The sequence below is a fragment of the Scomber japonicus genome, chromosome 3 (assembly GCF_027409825.1).
Source record: "Scomber japonicus isolate fScoJap1 chromosome 3, fScoJap1.pri, whole genome shotgun sequence".
In the NCBI taxonomy this organism is placed as follows: Eukaryota; Metazoa; Chordata; class Actinopteri; order Scombriformes; family Scombridae; genus Scomber; species Scomber japonicus.
The window spans coordinates 21,949,252-21,970,618 of NC_070580.1; the positions used below are offsets into that span (position 1 = coordinate 21,949,252).

The following is a 21,367-nucleotide window of genomic DNA, read 5'->3' on the forward strand; positions in this document are numbered from 1 at the left end:
GGAAACAATGACTGATAGTACAACGGAGAGGAAACTAAGAGCAAAATGTAATCAAGGTCATTTCCAGCAAGAAATATAACTAATATAACTTTGCAATATCCACAGTGCTTCATACAGAGATCGCTCTTGTAAAGATCTGTAATGATACTAGTTTTAATAGTGATTCAGGCAAGACGTTTTAGTACTTTTAGGCTTTAGCCTTTGATACCATTGATCACAGTATACTTTGACGTAGACTGGAAAACTGGTTTGGTTTTTCTGAAATATTCTTAAAATGCATGAAATCATACCTGCAGAGCAGTGATTATTTTGTCCCTATTTGGAACCATAATTCAAAAGACATGCCCTTGCCCTGTAGTGTGCTTCAAGGGCAAATTCTCAACCAACTTCTGTTTTACTCCCACTTGGCCACCTCCTTTCAGAGCAATATACTTAATTATGCCGATGACACTCAAATTTACTTTGCACTACAGTCCTGGAGTCATTCTGCAAATGCATTGTGCAAATAAATAACTGGATGTTTCAATGTTTCATGAAACTAAAGAAGGAAAAAGCAGAGGTAATTGTATTTGTCAAGGTATTAAACCCAAAAACCAGGTTAAGAACCTTGGTGTTTTGACTGAATCCAACCAGAGTTTTAACATTCATGTACAAGTAAACATAGCCAAAGTCAGGAACCCCATGACAAAAAAAGATTTGAAAAAAATGGTTCATGCTTTTATATCCAGTAAAATGGATAACTGCAATAGACTTCTGACAGGACTTCCTAAAAAGACCATCAGACACCTGCAACTTCTGACCAAAAACAAAAGGACAGTCCTTAAATCTCTACACTGGTTGTCACTGTAGTTTTAAGTCTAATTACTTGGCCCTGATTATATGACTGAAATGCTTGAGAAATATTACCCTGTGAGACCTCTTAGATCACTAGGGAGTGGGCTGCTAGTGGTTCTAATAGCCAAATCTAATTAAGAAGAAGCAGCTTTTAGTCATTATATAACACAGTGCTGGAAGCAATTGCCTGATGATCTTAGGAATGCCCTAACCCTGGCAGCTTGTATATCCAGACTGAAATCAAATCTAAAATTATTTTTGTAGACTACATTTAAAGATGTTTCTATTTACATTGAAGATCCACTCCAGCCATATTTTAAGACCTAGAAATACTCTGCTAGAATAATAATTGTTCTTCCCCCTAATACTAAATCTTCCCATTCATTGAGGGCACTGAAAAAACAGATGATCTGTGAATATGCAAAACAATTGTGTTTCAAAACATACAAACTGCTGATTGGCTGGATGTCTCCTTCTTCACTGTGAAGTCCATTCTCAGCATTTGTGCTCTGGAGGCTTCAAGTTTTCATACTTACATTTATAGAAGTTGCATTTTGAACTGTGATTGGTATCCAAACTAGTTGTGATGTCACAAATGTCATGCTCATCTGAAAACAAATTAAACTCAGAAGGTGAGCTCAGAGAAACTTAAGCAGATTCATGTGAAAACAGCCTTCTAGCATCAAAAAGAAGTGAAGCAAAGTGAACATCCAAGTCAAGTAACAATAAGTAAAATATATTTTAGTGGATGGGGACTTTATTCTCACAGAGTTTCAGATCAATTTCTGAAATTCAATTGATACATTTTTGTCATTAATTCATTTATTCTTCATTTATTATTAAACATTAACTCATAAAATTAGAGAAAACCATAAAAGTCATTACTTAAAAAAGACACATTTATCCAAAGATTTGGAACCACATGCACTCATGCAGACAACTACCTCTAAGCCCCAGTCTACCTCTAGAGTTCTTCATCCATCCATCAATCAATCAATCAATCAATCAATCAATCAATCAAGTTTATAGGTTACAATCATTTTACAAGGTACAACGATCTTTACACTTACACAGATTTTAATGCTATTTATTGGACCAACACTGTCATTAGATTTTCTCTTGCAAGAAAAATAAATCTTTTATCCCTTTTTCGGCTTGGAGCAGCTCTCTCCACCCCACCCGGGGTAACACTTGCACTGAAACTTACACTTCATGAGTGCTAACTCCTGTGTGCTCATCTTCCCGAGCACCTTGTAATGTGGTCCCCCTACTGATTTTATTTCAGTGACTACCGTCCACACGGTAGGGTCAAGGTGGAGGTAGGTGCTTGATTTCGGGTCCCTCCTCTCACATCTTCCCCTTGAGGAACACATGGTCTGGCTGCAAAGAGTGGCCGCTGATGTTACATTTACCAGGTAGGGTCCCAGAATTTGGTCAATGTATGACTTGACAGCTTCACAAGTAGCCTGAGACAAGAAAAGAAATGGGACAATAAACAGGTGATGCTCTAAAGTTTTGGCAAACTCTTGGTTCCCCAAGGACAAACAAATATGGTGCAAGTGTCCCCACAGTACAGCAAACATGATAAAATGCCCTCAAAGATGCCCCCACAGTACAGCAAACATGATAAAGTGCCCTCAAAGATGCCCCCACAGTACAGCAAACATGATAAAGTGCCCTCAAAGATGCCCCCACAGTACAGCAAACATGATAAAGTGCCCTCAAAGATGCCCCCACAGTATAGCAAACATGATAAAGCGCCCTCAACGATGCCCCCACAGTACAGCAAACATGATAAAGTGCCCTCAACGATGCCCCCACAGTACAACAAACATGATAAAGTGCCCTCAAAGATGCCCGCATAGTACAGCAAACATGATAAAATGCCCTCTAAAATGCCCCCACAGTACAGCAAACATGATAATATGCCCTCAAAGGTGCTGGCACAGTAGAGAAAATGTGATAAAATGCCATTTAAGGTGCCCATGCAAAAAGAGAAAACATAACAATGTTATATAATTGCTGTGTTAAGTATGGGTAAATCAGGTGAAGGGCCCTTGAGTGCCACTATATGTGACAGTCTGGAATGAAGTGCCCTCATGGGTGCCCTTTCAGTGGAAAAAAATGTGAAAGTGCCCTGTAAAGTACTGCCAGATAATACAGTGCCCTCTGAGTTGCGTTGTAATGGGGTGAGCTGGACGTTCTGAACTTGTGCCCTTTAAGTGAACAAAAAAGTGGAAAATGTGGTATCTAGGGTACTCTTCATATTTTTTCCCCCGACCCTCAGTTAGTCTGAGTCCGCTGCTCCAAAGTGTGATATTGGTGCAACAACAGCCAATATTATATAAATAAAAACAAGCAATATCTAGGGCAGGTGAGATGTCACGTGACTTACTTCTCAGCATGTGAGAAAAGCACATTGGGCCTCATTCACAAACAGTGCGTATGCACAAATCTGTGCTTAAACCGTGCATATGAACGTTTGACACACAAATCTGGGATTCATCAATATGTTCTTACCTAAATTTGTCCGTACTCTGCAAACAAATTTAGAACTTCCTCATTGACTAGACTCCATTGAGTCTAGTTAAAAATGTCTTTTAGGCACCAAAGCTCCTCTGGTGCCATCAGCAAAAAATTCATTCTAATTATTTGAAAGTTAATCACAAACAGGACTATGATGAGTATGAGGAACAACAAACATAAAAGCTGAGGTAAGTACTAAAAATCTGCCACTTGCATTTAACTCTCTTGAAATTGCCTGCCATGAACTAAAGAAACGGGAAGTAATGGCAAAGTGTTGAAATATTTCGAAAACACATTGCAAAATTATTCTCCAAATGTCTTTCACTATTTTCCCTTCATCTAGTTGGTGTCTGAGACATGTGACTGATATTTCAATGTAGAGATTAAGTACACAAAAGAATAATATCTACCCCTTTTTGACTAACATGATGCAGGATACATGAAGACAGTTTGTTATATGGAGTTCTCTCGTCTTGGAAACTGTTTGGAAAAGAGCAGGCACTTTCACAAATACTTGGCAGGTGATTGGATGAACCATCTGTCTTTCACCGTCTATCACCGTCTTTACTTGTGAGGCAGCTGGATTGTAACCAGGTGGTAATAGTAAAATCTAGAGAAGATAAAGTCCACATTTATGACAGCAGGGGGTGTGGTTTTACTGTTTCTTGGAGCGGTATGCCTGCTGAGTGGTCAGGGAACAATGGGAAAAATACAGGAAGTACAACAGTAACGCGCTACTTTCCACTGGAAATGACCACTAGTTTCAAGGGTAAATATCTTGTTATTTTGATGTTATTTTTTGCACAATTCTGATGTTTGATGTACTTATAAAAGACCACATTTTGTGCAATCATTTTGGTAGGATTGCAGATAGGGCTGCAACTAACGAAAACATTTTTTTTAATTTCCACCCCTTCATTCAAAAACAAAACATTATTTCAAATTGACAATGCATGAAAGTGCTCAAACAACATGTTGCTGCTTGGATATCCCTGAGTTGTTAAAGTAATATTAAATTATAAATAATAATTTAAATAAAACAACTAAATGTTAATGTCTGATAGCTTTAACAAAATAACATACACATGTATGCTACACAAAAATAGGTGTGTTCTGTTGTTCAATCGACCTGAGCTGTTAGCAATAAATAAAAGATAAATAATAAAGAAAAATTATTGTTAAAAAATTATTAAACTTGCAAACTATAACAAATTGGTAATAAAAAACCTATGCCACACAAATAGAGCACACTTATAAATCAATATTACCCTCCAGCAGTGTCAACCAAGAATAAAGTCTAAACCAGTTCATCTTGGTGCTGTACACACTGGTTTTATATTATTCTTAATGATTTCACACACAACCACCATCTCTTCATACTTATGAATAATTATCATTTCTAAATGTTTTCAGCAACATTTAGTAAAGAAGGCCTGGTGTACTGGAGTTGTGCAACATGTTTTTGCTCACACTGCTGTATAGGTGGGTTTCAGTATCAAATAATACTGTGTGCATGTTAGTATTACATTGGATCATGTCAAATGTTAATTAATCAAAGTTGCTGTATTGGTGTACCTGAGATTTTGAAAAGGTGTGGTCCCCCCAGAGCACTAATCCTGCAGTCCCTAAAGCAGCACTCTCCCCTATGGTGTAGACCAGGTGCTCCTGTTGGAAGAAAAAATAAGAGGTAAGCTGAGGATTCAAATCCATGTGCTGTAGAAACATGTCTGCGTCCAGAGGCTAAGTTTGGAATTCACCAAGCTCAAATGGAGAATGACTCATTGAAAGGTACAATGGCTACTATTCATAAAACAATGGAGAATGTCATGAAGAAAACCAACAGCTTAAGGAAATGTTGCTTGATGTGCAGAGTAGATCTATGCAGGGGGGCGTGTTGTCATTCTGTCTCTCCTGAGAGACAGAATGACAACACAGAGCAAAGCATACAGGATTTTGTTGGCAATTAAAATTGGCATCAGCCATGGCTAAGGAACCAGTGCATTCATTACTGACTTTTGACATGGAACAGGATTTTGTGCCAGCAGTCCACAATCTATTGGTCCGGACTGGTTTTCCCTGCTGGTAGTAGTTTGTTCTTTTGATACAGGTTTCTGGAATTTATTTCTGGACCTTTTGTAGCCCACTAACTGAACAAGATTTAGTGTCACGTCGGACATTTTGACTAAGTGTTTTTTGTGCCTAAACCTGGCCATTTTAACCCAATTCATGAGAAGGATTTCCATGTCACCTGCAAGCAAAATGTTCCTCCATAAATGGTACAGGATAGCACAAGGCTCTCAAGAAACAAATTTGGGCATAGAACTGAAAGTATATATTCTGTAATGCTCCAAATAACTGCTCATTGCTAAATCTGCCCTGTTATATTGGACAGGGCAGATTTATATTGTGTGCATTACTAGATACACCAAAGTGCCCAAAAGACCTGACTACATTTTTAACTTAGATGACTACCAGAGATTTAGCCACTCCTTATGGGACCTTGTGTATATTGAGGATGATTTAGATTGTGCTGTTGATTGTGTTATGAAATTGTTTGCAGATCTTGCTGAGCACCATGTTGCTGAATGGAAAAGTACAATTAAAGCCAAAACAACCCACTGGATTGACCAACAACTGAGAAGCAGCATCTCAGAGGGATAAGGCATAAGCTTTAGCATCTGTGTCAAGATCAGAATCAGATATGATAAAAAAAAAATGCAAAAAGAATTGTGAAATTGAATCATCAGAAAAAGACCCTATAAACAAAACAGATCATACAGGTTTGTGCGGTAGATGAAACAGAGCAAGTCCTGTTAGTGTGGAGGTTGACATTGCCAATTAACCTGTTATCTCAGGTCCTATATGAATAATAATGCCTCAAATGAATTACTGGTACGTGAAATTGAAAAAAAGATTATGAAGGGGAAAAATTGCAGATTTGCATTGCCAGATGTATCATTAGATAACATTGAGAACATTTTGATTTCATTTCCTGAAAATAAATCCCCAGTGTATGACCTTACTGAAAACAAATTGTTGAAATCTGCAGTCCATACATACACATGATGGATGAGTGCCCTGTTATCTTGCCAAACTTATGTCCCTGCCTTTTCTTGACTTTACTGCAGCATTTAATTTATAGATCACAGGATATTACTAGACAAAATTACACATTAGAATTGCACTATTGTAGATTTGTAGTCTGTTGGTATATCATATGTAAATGAATATGTGCCTATATGTTAGTACATAGTATATGTGCCAATGCATATCTGTGTGTGTGTGTGTGTGTGTGTGTGTGTATGATACGTGTGTGTCAACATTTATCTGTTGACTTATTTATGGATTATTGTATGGTTAAATGTATTTAAAGAAGGCTCTTGGGAAATTAGCCAATGGGCTAAGAAATCAAAATAAAATAAAATTTGAAAAAAACAAAACATCTATTCCTTGCCTGAGAGAGGAAATCGAGTGTATAGGTGTAGACGATGCGAGCATAAGGGAACACAGATGGCGGCGTTGGAGCTGCCTGAGCTCCGACTCTCATGGCCTCCAGGATGCGAGGATGAGTGTAGCGGAGCACCTCTCTGTGCAGTTCACGCAGCTCGAGGCTGAGGTAGATATCAGGATAGAGAGCCGAGGAGGCATTCCACAGCCAGAACAGCTCGTTGTTCCTCTTCAGCTCTATAGGTGGACACTCTCCTGTGTAGTTTGCACTTTTGTCATAGTAGTTGTAGCAGTTGGGGAAACCATAGTAACCCCACAACCCATTTGGTCTTTCCTTCTGCCCCAGTTTCAAAGTTTCCTCCATGAATTTCCTCCCCGCTTCCTCAAACTCTGCCCGGGCTGCAGCTTCTACTTGTGCAGGACTCCAGTCTGGGTGCTTGGACTTCACTAGTGCTCTTGATCCCTCCCAGTACACCTGCTTACTGTCCCAGTTTCTCTCCCACACAGGTCTCCAGCTCTCCCAGTCCACCACAGCAAGGCCATTGAAATCCCGGTCAGGGATATCAGAGCGAATATTGTCAGAGGCAACTGTGAGGTGATTGACAAGACTGGCGTTCTGTGGCACCCCACCATTAACAGCCACTCCTTGGCTAGAGTATCTTGGATACCGACCAAGCTTGTCCGCGTAAAAGATGGTTATGTTTTCACCCATAAAGGTTTGATTTTGGTTCTGTACAATGCTAAATGTCCCCAAATCAAGGTCCACACCATATTTAGAGAGGCAGCTGGCAGTGGGGGCATTCCACACGGTGAGGAAAGGTAACTGAGAAAAAGGTGATGCTGCTGTCTGCAGGCCTGAAACAAGGCTGATCACATTTAAGAAAAGCAGCATGTCATGTTGAAAGAAAGTCATCCCTGCAAAGAAGGAAAGACAGCACAGAAAATATCACTGCTTTTACTGAATTACTGTGTTGTGAAACTTTGAGGTGATATTGCAAAATTGTGCCGTGTCTTTAAACAAAAGTTGTGATGCAACTGGACTCTCAAAAAAACAAAATTCAAAGCAAATAAGGTTGACTTTCAAAATGTTTTCAAGTTTTTCTAGTTTCTAGTGTTGGAATACAGTTATATGTTGTAATGTAATATAATGAAGGAAAGTACGAAATGGATTACAGACAAAATGATTGAGAACTTACCTAGCTAACAACTGGGTAAGGATTTTGGTTTGTACTTTAATGGTCTGAACCTCGCAGGAAAACACAGCCAGACACAGCCAGTGGTCTCATGATCTGAGTGACACATGCATGAAAAGGGGAAGGACCAAAAACAGAAGTGGGCTCTGGGCTGTCCAACAACCAATCAGAAGTGTGTGCAAGTATTCCAGCAACCAATTACATGTGCCCTCAGGTTTTCTAACAACCAACCTTGAGAGACATCCTTTTTCTTTTTTCTTTGGAAGAGACACATTTAAAGTCACAGGGAAGTGAAAATCATCACCATATCTTTCATGTGAACATAAAGGAAGAAGCAAATCTGACCTGGAAAAACTGAGTAGCCTCCAAAGCTTTACTCTAAATGACTGTTAAGCAAGCCATAATAAACTCTTCATCCTCTAAACTTAAATGCCTGCCTCCATAAACTCTTTAAAGCAGTAAAAAATAACTCTTGGCTTAACAGCACCCTACAATTAAATGGGGAGGGGGTATGAAGCTGGAGCCATGCAACATGTGTCCCTCCCTAGGACTAGCTGGCTTTGCCTCCCCTCAGTGCCTGATGGTGACAGGATTTCCCCCTTTAAAGCCAAACTTTAATTGACTATAAAACCATACCTGTATATTCTTTTTGGCATATTTCGAAAGGAAAAATACACAAGGAGCTAAACAAAGAGGTTTATTAACTTTGGCAACAGTCAGATTTGAGAAAACAGCATACAAAGAAAGTCAAAAATTGTAGAAGAAATTTGCTTTTGTGTTTGTGCTTCTGAAGTCAAACGGCCGCTGACATATGAGGCTGTTATTTTTAGCAAAGATTGACTAATGCAGTGTAAATTTTAAGTAGTAGTCATGTTTTGGACATAGAAATATCATATAAAACACCTAAAAAATACATTCAAATAAATAGTAATACTGTAACTGCCTCCATAAAAACATTTGACATCAGATAGAGGTGATGGTGAAGGAAAAAGTCAGGCACTTTTAATATATTGTGCTATTGCCAGAGTATCAAATCCCCTTTTAACAAACAGCAACTGACATACATCCACTCATTAATCACATTTCCACCCCAAAAAAACATCCTCTCTGTGAGAACCAGGGAATTTGACACTTTGGGAAACAGTGACTGATAGCACAAGAGAGAGGAAACTGAGAGCAAAATGTAAACAAGGTCACTTCCAGCAGGCCCTCCGTTGTTTAAAAAAAAAGTTAAAAGTTATGAACAAATATAACTTTGCAATTTCCACAGTGTTTGTTAAACAATTTCATTTTGTGACATGAATATTTTACAGCAATTGAAAGAAAAAAAAACTTCCAACATAAAAACTCCCAACATGTCATCTCGTATGCTCCTCCTGTATTTTGGTTTGTGTTTACAGTGTGTATGGTAACACTAACAGAGGAGCAGAGACACAATCAGTAAAATCACACATTGCAGCGTTGATGCCACAGCTTGAGATACCCCCCCTATTTGGTGCAGAGGGTCTTTCTGATTGCAGCCCTCTCCCTCATAGCCACTGTAGCACTGGCACTGAAACTCGGTTTGAAAACTCATCTTTTCTTCTTCGCTGAGCTCACCGGTGACTGTTTGCTTGCCATTCTGACTGATGATACTGTGGGTGAGGGGGTTCAGATGCAAGTAAACATCACTGTCCGGATTTTTGCGCAGACAGCGGCCTTGGGAACCACACAAAGTCTGGCTGCATAGTTCTGCTGCCGTGGAGACGTTGAGGAGGTATTTACCCAGAGGACCCTGCAGATATGAATTCAGGTTTGAACAGCTGGTCTGAAAAGAAAAAAGAAACATAATTGCATAGTTTTACTCGTCTCGGCTCAAGACTAACAACATATAAGTCTGTGGACATTTAACCCTAAAACTCTCCCCGTTTCATGGGTGTGAGGTTCAGGGGGATTATGAAGGCATTTAAAAGAAACCACAACAGCTTTCTGTGTAACAGTCCTCATCTAAAGTAAAATGTATTTAAGATGAAGTTTAGATGTCAGTTTTGTTGATAGAGTTAATCTTTTTTCATTCCAATTATATCTCAGTGAGCTGCATATCCACCTGTATCAAGTGGGACATGTAACTGTAAAAATACAATATTACAAAAAAACTAGGCAGTACAAAGACAACACACTCAAAATTCAAATAACACATTTCAATAAGACATTTTGTAAAACACATGCTGGTTTATCCAAAATACAGGCAAACAAAGGAGCATTAAAATGTATTTTACAGTGGAGTCATATCCATAGTAAAGAATGGCCATGTTAATGACCCTATATGTAACCCCATATTTCCTTAATAATAATAAAATGGACAGAAAATTACATATTCATATGACAAGAGGATCATCAGTCCTTCAAAATGCTTCTGATCAACCAGTACTGCAAAACATAAAGATAATGAGAGTGACAAAAAGAGATGAAATGTCTAACTTCATCCTTTCCTGTGAATATTATTCCAGTGAAACTTACATGAATTTTTAGTATGTTAAAAAATATTAAAAGTTTTTATACAACAGTCCAACTACATGAATGAAGTATGACCCTTATTCATATTTTTGTGTTGTCAAATCATTGAAATAACCAAAATATCTGCATGTCTAAAAGCATTTTAGATGAACTACCCAAACAAGACTACTTAGCAGCCTAAAAGTCACTGAACAAAGCGTGTCCAACAAGTAAAGTCCTGTGTGTGAGGAACGTCCATGTGACTCTGGTAACTAACTTTGAACTGGAGCCCTGAGGAATAAGTGTTTAGTTATCAAATGACTGCACACATGACTGACAAGAGTAGCCACTAAGCAGTTACTAGATGTTAATGTTGAAATTTGCCCGTTGTGACATGTAGGTGTGGTTGCATGATTAACATGTGGAAGCTCACTTTGTTGCTTGCATAAACTGCATCTCCCCACAAAATGATTCCTGCCGCTCCCAAAGCAACACTCTCCCCGATGGTGGAGACCAGGTCCATCTGAAAAAGATGAAGCAGCAGTTTAACTATATTTCTAAGAGTAAAAGTCAGACGCTATGAAGTATCAATAACAGGGTTAAAATGTTAGTCAGATATAAACTACTGTGTGTGACCCACAGCACCAGCTATTATCTTTTCTTTCTTCAAACAGGAAACAGTCCATAGGGTGTTAGAGAGATTTTTAACAAACAACACCCACCCAGTCCACTCAATACAAATGTGTTGTAATGGGGTGTCAGTGGTCTACTCCTAGAACAGGAAAGGACTGTGGAGTCCGATAAGGAAAAGCACAGTGTTAGAGCCCCATGCATCATGCACTAATGGGGGGTAAGTGGTCGTTGTGAGAGTACAAAAACAGACTGAGAGGAAACACATCTTCATTCTCTGCTTCCGCACTGTTAAGTATTAAGCATATCTAACACTCTACAGGCGCACAGGAGCACAGTCACTTTAAAATTCACCAGAATTGAAAAGACTAAAAAAGCAGAAATTAATGTGTCAGGAAGAGACATCACATTTAACACCGGCAGTGCCTCTAAAGTTATTTCATCACCTCTGTCAGCTGTATCAGGGAGTTGGAATACGTGGGCCGGGTGTACACAAAGACAGGACGTGCCAGCCCATCGCCTGATGATGCCAAACGCATCCCTTCTTTTACCCGGTTCCGGACAAACTGACGTCCGGAGGTGGAGGAACGCAGCACGGTGCCCATGTAGATGGAGGGGAAAAGGGCAGTGCTCTCAGTCCACAACCATTTCAGCTTGTCATTGCGGACCACCTCCACATCAGGACAGCGGCCTGTGTAACTCTCCAGGGTGCGCGTGTAGTCATGGTTGTAGCAGTCGGGGAATAGATAGAACCCCCACAGCTGGTTGGGCCTCAGGTGTTTGGCTGTCTTCAGTGTCTCCAGCATGAACTGCCTGGCAGACATCTCAAACTCTTGCTGGGCCACTTTTTTCACATTCTCTTCAGACCAGGTCGGGTTCTTCTGGCGCACCAATTCTTGAGAATGCTTGCGGTAAATATCCTTGGGTTCCCAGTTACGTACCCAAAGTGGGCGCCACTCCTCCCAGTCAATAACTGCCAGACCCTTGGCATATTCGTCACGTATATACTTATACACACTACTCGGCATCTTCTCTATGTGCTGTTTGAGACTGGCCACCTGTGGCAGCCCCCCATTCCTCTGCGTTTTATCTGGCTCATAGTAAGGGTAAGCCCCCAGCCGGTCCTTATAGAAGATGGTGAGGTTCTGTTTGACAAAGCCCTCATTGGGTGAGGCCACAATCTGGAACTGGTCCAGCTGAAAGTTAATATTATGCCGCGGGGCACAATCCTCAGTCGGGGCATTCCAAGCGAGGAGCAGAGGCTTTTTGGAATACAGTGGCCATCTCGTGGGTTTCAGCCCCAAAGTGTGAAGGCCGTCCCACAGCAGCGCAGTCAGCAGCAGTACTGTCCACTCAGACAGAGTCCAGCACATGTCTTCAGGTGTGAATTGGCAGAAAGGACTGTCACTCTCTTCTCTAGAATTCACAGATTGAAATGGTCTTTTTTAGTTTACTTTTCACACAACAGCGTAGCAATCATTTCAAAAGGAAAAAAATGACAGTAATGCTTGAAACTCTACTACTCTTAAATTACAGTGCACTCTGTAGCAAATTCAAGGTGGTTTTAATCTTCTCTTAATGAAAACATCTTTCATATACACAAGCCATGTGTGCAGATTCCTCATGCATTTCTCAATTTCAAAGCCCTTTTCCGTTTGTTTTACATAATCTGGCTTCAATTTAAACACAGCTCTCCTTTCAATATGCATGATCAAAACACTATGTCAAAAAAAAAAAGTTAATTCACATTAGTCTCTCTGAAGCTGGACAAACGTACCTTTACTGGCAGTCTGGAGAAGCATTCCCCAAAACCCAGAAGCCCGCTGCTACTTGAAGCCGCATTTTGTGTTGCCTCAAAACAAATAGGAAAAGAAATTATCTAAATGAGCATTTCCTTTTTGAGGTAAAAGAAAATAACGACGGAGAAACTTTACAACGGGAAGCGTAGCAGAAAGGTATCCTAAAAAGCTCCTCACTCCTGCTCCCTGTTAAAATGAAGAGAAGTTGCCCCCTGCGATGTTGTCAGTTTCAACTCTGCTACTGGGAGAGGCAAAAGCACTTCAGGATGTTCCATTCAAACTCGGGGAAAAGGGGGGAGTGGCGAAGCAAACCGGACATCCTAAAACCTCCTAAGGGGACTTTAACGTGGTACAGCGACGTTATGTCCTCATCTCTCATCAACGTTTCACTTCAGGTATCAATTAAGTGGCCCCACGCGTTGTTATCGTTATATTTTTTAAATTTTCTATCGGTTTCCCTGTACAGTGCTGTGAATGAGTCCGTCCAAGAAGTTTGCCACCGTGAAACAGATACACTGTACCGACCAATGTCAAGATTCATACTGTAGAAGGTCAGTGTGCCACATCCCTAAAAATAAAAAGCATGCCCACAAATGAGCACTGTGTTCCGGCGACCTTTCAGCTACAATACAGTCTGAGGTAACTTGTAAATAATATGCCATTTAGAGATTATGTTGGGCCTTTTTTTTCCCAGTTTGAAAAAAAAGATAATAATCACCCTGGAGTCTCCACTGGTCACCAAACTACTTGTTGACTGTTCAAAACTTTTATACTTTACCTTGCATTGTACTGCATGTTTGTAATACGTAAAAATCTCTGCTCACTTGAGAGATGAGTAGCCTCATCTTTATGCAGGAGAATGGCCTTTATTAGTGTGACTGTTAGTATACTGTTATACAAAGAGTTTAGTAACTTGTAACTTGTAATTAATATGCCATTTAGAGATTATGTTGGGCCTTTTTCCCAGTTTGAAAACAAAAAATGATGAAAAAAACAACAAAACAAACAAAAAAGCCTCTGCTGGCCCCCTAACTATTTGTTGACAGTTCATATCTTGCATTGTAATGTAAAGCATTGTACTTTATGTTTAACTTAACTGTATATGTAATGTGTTAAAAATCTGTGCTCACTTTGTAAAACTAGTAGTATTATCAACAAAAAGTACTTAAAGTATTTAAAGTCAAGCAGCCTAATCTTTATGGAGCAGGAAGGCCATTATCAGTGTTACTATTATATAAAGCATTTACTTATTCAGTTATTATAATTGATGCAGTAATATAAGCGTCCTAACGTTGTAGTTGGTGGAGGTAAAATGAATTTGGACTACTTTATATACTATATATTTCTTAGTTTAATCTAAAATACTTCACATTTCATTAGCTGATCATAGATTTTATATAGAAAATCAGAACTCTATATGAAAACTATAGTTTCTTGATAAATGTAGTGGAAGTAAGAAGTACATTGTTTACCTTTGAAACTGTGAAGTTGAAGTTTAAAGTAGCATGAAGGAGAAGTCAACTATAGTAAAGTACCATAAAGTTGAGGAAATTAACTTGAGTGAATGTACTATTATACCGCTGTCTGCAATATTAAAATGCTGATTATATACCTGGTAGTACTGCCACTTGAAACAGTGTAAGATAATTCCTTATAATGAGATATACAAGTACATGTTTTGATAGTCCTGAAGTAAAATTCTGAACACAGGTTTTGCTACTGTTAATGAAGTACTTTTACATTGTAGTATTGATACCTAACTGAGGAGTTTTAATGCCTCTTCCACTAATACTATTGCAAACTTCTGACAGGGAGCTCAAGGCATCTGGCATGCAGATGTCATTGCTTCCTGAGGCATGCGATGACAGCCACTGGCAAAGGCTCAGTGAAGTAGCCAAGTACCACATGCTGTTGTGTCGCCAAGTACAGCAGATAGCATAGTGCAGAGCCAGGTTCAGGCAGGAGAAATAATGGCCATGAGCAGAGAGGGTAAAGGCCAAGCACTGACATGTAATGAACCAATTTAACAAGCTGACAGACTTTTTTTTGACGGACTGAAAGAAGCAGGAAATTCAACAGTTGTTAAAAGTGTTTCTCTGTCATTACTAATAAAACTGTTACTTTTGCCTGGTTGTCTGCAGGCAAGTTTGGTGAAGATAAAGTGTGTTCTCTTTCTTTGAAGGACACACGTGAGCTGAATGACGTCTGAGCACATGATTGTGGTGAGGTGGGGGGGTCTCAAAATGAGATGTTTTCCTGTGTCAGAGTCCATTCCGGAGTTTGTTTTCCGAGCTTTGCTGACTCACCTTACCATGTCATCAGTTTCTCTCTTTCTCTCTCTTTTTCTTTCCTCTTCTGCCTTTCTACGTGTTGAAGGAAAATGCAGTGCATGAACTGCCCATATGAATAAAGAGCGAGGGTAAGGGAACAAAGAAATGGCTTGGATTCCCATGAGTCTGAGCTTCCCTTTGACCTCCACCTCCTGGACATTACATCAGCAGAAGTTGAAGACTGTCAGGAAGCGAAAACAATGGCAGGGAAAGTGGAAGTACGCCCTGCCACCTTTACTTTACATCCCAAACACTTTATGGATTGTGATGCTTTTGGCTGATTACATGAATTGGTCAAACTGGGGTAAAGGGAATTCACTGCAACATTTAAGGTTTGACCTCAATAAAAGTTTACTACCTCATTTCCACTGCTTGCACTGACGCAAATTACAAGGCATCCAATTTGTATAAAATCAATCAAAATGTGGCTGAGCGCCACAGGTTATGTCTTACCGTACATTTATTAGTATACCCTTTTCTCTACTTCTGTTTGCACCCAAACCTATTTCCATTTTGTCTTTACATATCAGTTAAATACACAAAACAGTACTGTCAATTTCCCTCAAGCACTTTGCTTTCTTTTAGTTACTCTGTCGATAATTTGCACTTGTGTACGATCACATTAAACCACAGTAAAAAGTAATATAATCCAGCTGTGAACTCAGATAAAACAGGCTTCAATATGTGCTGCTATTTCACTTGAAACTGGTACAGTATGCTAAATGATTCCTGACAAAACAATATATCTCTTATTTTGTATAATTCAAAGCATGCCTTAGTTCTTTTTCATGGCTGAAGATAATTCATAATGACTATCTCTCGACCACAGACACATCAACAACCTCTTTCTTTGTAAACACGTAGCATACACTTGAGAACGCACTGCGTATATCAAATAGTAATATTCAGAAACTTCACACATTTTTGAGGCTTTCCGGGAAAGGGCTCATCCTTTTAATACGGGCCGGATTTGAGCAAAACATCAAAGACCAGTGGAGAGGAAACACATCAAAGTGACTGACCTCTGGCCCGAAAACACACCCAACCGCATTCCACACAATTACAGACACCAGAGAATTGCCTGCAGAGAGAGCCCTACCCATTTCTGGTGGAGATTTTGTCATCTATACACACTGAAATATGTTTATGTTGCCATTAAACTTTGGTACAGTGCCAGCTGGCAACACTGGCTCCAACTGGTCACGATTCCCAGTCCTACTTTTTACCTCAGGCAGCTTGTAATTACATCGTCAGTCTGTGAAAAGTACAATTACACAGGATTGTCATTAGAGGTAAGCGAGTAAACAGACACAATTCAACAAAAACAAACTAAAATCAACCATGAACCCATCAGTTTTTCTATAGGTACAGAGTTTTGCTGCCATCTAGAGGTGGAATACCTTACATATTATGGTGTAATTAAGTGTAATTTAATGGAATTTCAAAATACTGTTTGCCGATTATCTCCATCTTCAGCATGATGGGCAAATAAGGGAAAAAATTGGCTTCAGCTGCACGCGGCAGCCTTTCAGCTCAGCGAGGCGGACCGAAGTTCGAGAGTGCAATGTGGAAAAGCTAAAAATAAGAATCTGGAGATGTTAGGGTTATACTTACAGCTGTCATGGAAGTACTGCAAATGCTGATTACATTTCAAAAGTGACCAACTGATTGGATTCAATATAAACAACAATGATTTTAAGTATAACACTGAAGTTCTTTGTGCATAGCTGGCAATAAAGGAATAGTTTTACATTTTGGGAAATATGCTTTATGACTTTTTGGAGATTTAGATAAGACTGATACACTAATGTTGGAGCCAGCAGCTAGTTATCTCACCTTAGCATAAAGACTGGAAACAGAGGAAACAACTAACCTAGCTCCGACCAAAGGTAACAAACTCTTCCTATCAGCATCTCAAATGCTCATTGATTAACATATCTGATTTGATTAATCCATATGGAAAAGACCAGTATGAGTTACATAAAGATAAAAAAGATAGGTTCACAATTGTTCAAGTCCATCTTAAAACAATAGTCAGGTACCCATATAAACATTGAAAGGGGTTTTTCTTGCTGTTATCATTCCTCCTGTTCATAATGGCTATTAAGAGACTCCTTCCTACAATGTAAGTGATGACGGACAATATCCACATCCTCTGCTTGCATGCAGAACTGTATTTAAAAGTTCATCCGAAGCTAAAATTAGGCATTGAATTGAGTGGATATGTTTTAAAAGTTTGTCTTTTAGTGCCAAATTCCCTATTTTTGTTTGATCCTTCCACTGCAGCTGAACAGGAAAAAAGACTGTCCAGGGAAAAATAAAGGGAATTGGGGAAACTAAGAACCCTCATTTTATGATTAACTTATGATTAACTTTTTGCACAAAACTATGACAGTGCATTTGACAAGAAAAAACCTGTTTCATATACATATGGGCATCTGACTATTGTGTTAAAACCTGAAAAACTATTAACTGTGAACTTTAATCCTCTCGTCTAACTTTACACAAATAAGCACATTTCCCATACTGTTAAACTATCCTTTTATATATGAACATTTTCACCAGTTTACTTTAAGAAGTGTATGTGACAAAAACTCAGATGTTATGACAGATCTCACTGATAATCAGAGAGCACCACCAATATTATAAAGGATTTCTTGATTTGAGAAATTCAGCTCAGTAAACCATTTATTCAAGTATTTCCAACTAAGAAATCTGAAATGATGTACAGTACATTATGTTCACTAGTGCAGGTCTGAGCTTCAGTAAGAGACAGACTCAGACATGACAATACAGAACGTGACTATATATACAATAAATTTCACAATCCTTCATGATCCTTCCCTCGAACAACTCTCATCCCTCTGATGCACATTCACTCAAACGAACCTAACTGCACACACGTACACATACAGGGACACACAGTTTCTACCACTCTACGTCTCATAGAAGGCATACACCGTTAAAGCCTTTTCACGTCAAGGATGTTTTTCCCTGCAAAAAACTCATGAGAGAGACACAGCTCAGTTTGACATATTCTCTAAGACTGCTTACATATCAGCTGGGTAGTGGAAACACAACCTGTACCTTCACTACTTCTGTGAATATCAAAATATGAATTTTAGGATAACAGGGCACCCTGTGATGATAGTTGAATTCAAATGTATAACATTTCATTCAATGCATCAGTTGAATATGTCATATTGAATTTCACTTTTTTTCTCTTCAGACCCCACAGTTTCAGTCTTGTCCACAACGCTTGACATTGGAACAAGACTTTGGTCCCACTCTTTTTTCTAAGAAGAGTTCCTGTGGCAGCACTTCATGTAAGATCTGTCCTGTGCAACATTTCACACCTCACAGAGGACGATGGGGAAGTCTACATGTATACACGGGTGGTCGAGCTTCACAATGCCCTGAAAAATAAAACCAACAATATTCAGATTGACGAATCATTCAAAACACTGATCAACAAGGTGAACATTATTGCTACCATCGCTCACCTGTGGAATCAAATTTTTTTGAATCCTCTTCAACTTGGACTTCTTCCTGCCATTTTTTGTCACCACCGTCTCTTCATAGAATTCATGGGCGAGATCGCCGTCTTCGTCATAGTACAAAGAACTACCAACACAACAAAAAAATACAACATTGTGAAACTGTGTGACAAAAGAGGCATCATCTCAGACTGAATATTAAAAGGGTAATTTCATCCAAAACATACCAATACTACTGTTTTCTCATAGTGTTATCTAGGCACACAGAGTTTCAGTTTCATGTGCAAAGTTTTTGAGACTTCCACCTGCAGTAACTGGTGTGCCTATAAGGCACATCAGTTACTTTTCGGTACTTTAACTATTTATTGAATTATTTTGTACTACAGGTTTAAGAAGTAGGTGTGGGTGCTCTGCTTTGTATACTTCTTAAAGGGCAGGTTCACAATGTCTCAAGTCTGTTTTAGGTGCCCAATTCAAACAGATTTTTATTACTATAATTATTTCTCCATTTCTTCATACTGACCTTTTAGAAGATCTCTTCATAATGTTCAATGTAAGTAATGGGGGCCACAACTCATTTTCATTTTCACTAAATCTCACTTCTGTGTAAAAATGTATTTAAAAGTTAATCTGAAGCTAATATGAAACTTCTGTCCAAAATAGTCAAGTAGATATCTTTCCATGTTCAGGTCTTTTTAAGACCACTGTCCCTCTTTTTGTTACATAACTTACACAGCAGCTCAACAGGGCAACTCTGTCTGAAGAAACACAAAGAGGGAACCTGATGCTAAAAAAACTGTAAATGTGGCAGATATCAACTTATGACTAACTCAGGCTGCTGAAGCCTCATATAAACTTCACATAAACTTTTAAATACATTTTTACACAAAATGACTGTTTGGACACACTGTGAAATTTAGTCCCCATCACTAACACTGAAGTGGATCTTTGAATAGCCTGCATGAACAGGAGGACCGATAACAGCAAGGAAAACTTTGATCCTTTAAGTGCTCCACTAGGAATGAATGAAGTTATTAAATTGAACTGATCCACACACCTCACTGTGGACAGTTTTCATTGGGACTATTTCTTAAGTCAAGTTATCCAATTTAACTTGGATATTATCTCTAGAAACACACAGAGCCCCTGAGCACCACAAATTAAACTCTATTAATCTCCATTACACTCAGTTGGGGTGGTAGCAGAAAGCTCAGGAGATGGATATCTTAAGACATCAACGGATAAAACCCAAACTACCTACGATATGAAATAAAACATGCTGTGATTTGATTTACCTGACAATTTCTAATAGGGATGCATTGAACTTTTTTCTCTTCTGATTCTGATACCTTAGTAAAGAGTATCTGCCGGCACTGATACCAATTTGGCTTAAAATTTGCATTCCCCACAGTGTGTAACTCTTCGATACCATTTTTATGTATGGTAAGACAATGCTGTGTCTGCTGTGGCAGTGAAGTCCCCCAATTGCCAATAAATCAGTATTTACCTCCGCCTGGTAAAAACAAAAGGCGTTGCATTTCTGGACCCTTTGACCCGGGCCAAAGATTGCTCATTCCCATCAGTAGCAGAGTCGCCTCCAGCTCCACTGCCTGAGAAAGGCCAGACACCCTTGGCTTTGGATCCACTTCCTCCCATTCTCTCAGAGATAAGGCATTATTTGCCCCCAGTTGAAGCTTTCAATCTGGTTGGTGGCGAGAAACTCTCAAAACTTCTTTACTAGAGTCAGGATCTGGAAAGTAACATTGCACAAAGACAGGACACATATTCAATCAGACTTTCACTGCTTGGTGCTGTAATTCTGCTGCCTCACTCAATGCACCATTTATTTACCAAGAGACTGTTGACTGATTGGGTCTAATTTGTCGATTACAATGCACTTTTACAGTTTGCAGTCATGTCAATGTGGTTAACACCAATTTTATTGTATTTATTTTTTTAGATTGTCCTTTGTAAGACGAAGCTGCATCAAACCAAATGCTGACAAGATATTTATTAAGATCGTCAAGCTTTGATAAAGTAATAAACATATCATCCCACTAAAAATAATATTTCATAGTATATCAATGTGGTCTCCTTTGTATTTTATGGTCTTTTACGTTACGTGGTGCTAGCTTTACAGGAAGCTAACTTACTGGGCCAAGCCGAGCTCTAAACACAATTTAATTCATGTAATTAATCACTTAATACATTATTACGAACACATATATCGTTTTATCGCTACTTCGCACTGCCTATATTTATTACAAGCGTGTGTGGTATTCAGTCGACGTGGCTAATAATAACCTGCTACCTGCACCATTAGGTGAGCTAGCCTGTTAGCTTCTGCCACTGACGCAGGTTAGCTCAAGTAGCTACACGATAAATAACACATTATCTTTGACCTACAGCACTAAAACAGCCCTGTCAATATATACACCCAGATATTATCCTACCTTATCGTACACTGTTAAATCTTCATGTCCTGTCATAACTTTAACCAGCAGCTAGGTCAGCTAGCGTTAGCTGTTTTGGTCGATGCGACGAGGTGATCAGCTGATCGGCTGAGCGACGACTCAACATCCAGGACCTGAACTTCAATTCATTTTAGCTTTCAATTTATGTCTATATTTTCAGTG

General features: G+C 39.1%; 3 protein-coding genes across 3 annotated transcripts; all 3 read right to left on the reverse strand.

Moving 5' to 3' along the window:
- Positions 1 to 1,961: 1,961 nt before the first annotated feature.
- LOC128355092 (hyaluronidase-1-like) lies at positions 1,962 to 8,098 on the reverse strand. The gene is made up of 4 exons (XM_053315289.1): positions 8,004 to 8,098; positions 6,815 to 7,722; positions 4,936 to 5,025; positions 1,962 to 2,300 (listed from the first exon to the last, which is right to left on the reverse strand). Exons 2-4 carry the CDS (start codon positions 7,718 to 7,720, stop codon positions 1,974 to 1,976), a joined length of 1,323 nt encoding a protein of 440 aa, XP_053171264.1. The 5' UTR covers positions 7,721 to 7,722; positions 8,004 to 8,098; the 3' UTR covers positions 1,962 to 1,973.
- A 600-nt stretch (positions 8,099 to 8,698) lies between these two features.
- hyal2a (hyaluronidase 2a) lies at positions 8,699 to 13,089 on the reverse strand. The gene is made up of 4 exons (XM_053315288.1): positions 12,883 to 13,089; positions 11,552 to 12,521; positions 10,909 to 10,998; positions 8,699 to 9,807 (listed from the first exon to the last, which is right to left on the reverse strand). Exons 2-4 carry the CDS (start codon positions 12,476 to 12,478, stop codon positions 9,415 to 9,417), a joined length of 1,410 nt encoding a protein of 469 aa, XP_053171263.1. The 5' UTR covers positions 12,479 to 12,521; positions 12,883 to 13,089; the 3' UTR covers positions 8,699 to 9,414.
- Positions 13,090 to 17,909: 4,820 nt separating this feature from the next.
- Positions 17,910 to 21,283, reverse strand: tusc2a (tumor suppressor 2, mitochondrial calcium regulator a). Its single transcript, XM_053315302.1, has 4 exons — positions 21,185 to 21,283; positions 20,239 to 20,481; positions 18,738 to 18,858; positions 17,910 to 18,650 (listed from the first exon to the last, which is right to left on the reverse strand). The coding sequence occupies exons 2-4, from the start codon at positions 20,385 to 20,387 to the stop codon at positions 18,585 to 18,587; spliced, it is 336 nt and encodes a 111-aa protein (XP_053171277.1). The 5' UTR covers positions 20,388 to 20,481; positions 21,185 to 21,283; the 3' UTR covers positions 17,910 to 18,584.
- Positions 21,284 to 21,367: the final 84 nt, after the last annotated feature.

Excerpts from the sequence above, each read along its gene's own strand:
- LOC128355092 (XM_053315289.1), bottom strand. The coding sequence starts at position 7,720 with ATGACTTTCTTTCAACATGACATGCTGCTTTTCTTAAATGTGATCAGC. Across the intron at positions 5,026-6,814 it reads CACTCGATTTCCTCTCTCAG|GAGCACCTGGTCTACACCAT; the intron begins GCAAGGAATAGA and ends TTCTTCCAACAG. Across the intron at positions 2,301-4,935 it reads ACACCTTTTCAAAATCTCAG|GCTACTTGTGAAGCTGTCAA; the intron begins GTACACCAATAC and ends TTCTTGTCTCAG.
- hyal2a (XM_053315288.1), bottom strand. The coding sequence starts at position 12,478 with ATGTGCTGGACTCTGTCTGAGTGGACAGTACTGCTGCTGACTGCGCTG. Across the intron at positions 10,999-11,551 it reads CCCTGATACAGCTGACAGAG|ATGGACCTGGTCTCCACCAT; the intron begins GTGATGAAATAA and ends CATCTTTTTCAG. Across the intron at positions 9,808-10,908 it reads CAGTTTATGCAAGCAACAAA|ACCAGCTGTTCAAACCTGAA; the intron begins GTGAGCTTCCAC and ends TTTTCTTTTCAG.
- tusc2a (XM_053315302.1), bottom strand. The coding sequence starts at position 20,387 with ATGGGAGGAAGTGGATCCAAAGCCAAGGGTGTCTGGCCTTTCTCAGGC. Across the intron at positions 18,859-20,238 it reads TTTGTTTTTACCAGGCGGAG|TTCTTTGTACTATGACGAAG; the intron begins GTAAATACTGAT and ends TTGTGTTGGTAG. Across the intron at positions 18,651-18,737 it reads AAAAAAATTTGATTCCACAG|GGCATTGTGAAGCTCGACCA; the intron begins GTGAGCGATGGT and ends TTTATTTTTCAG.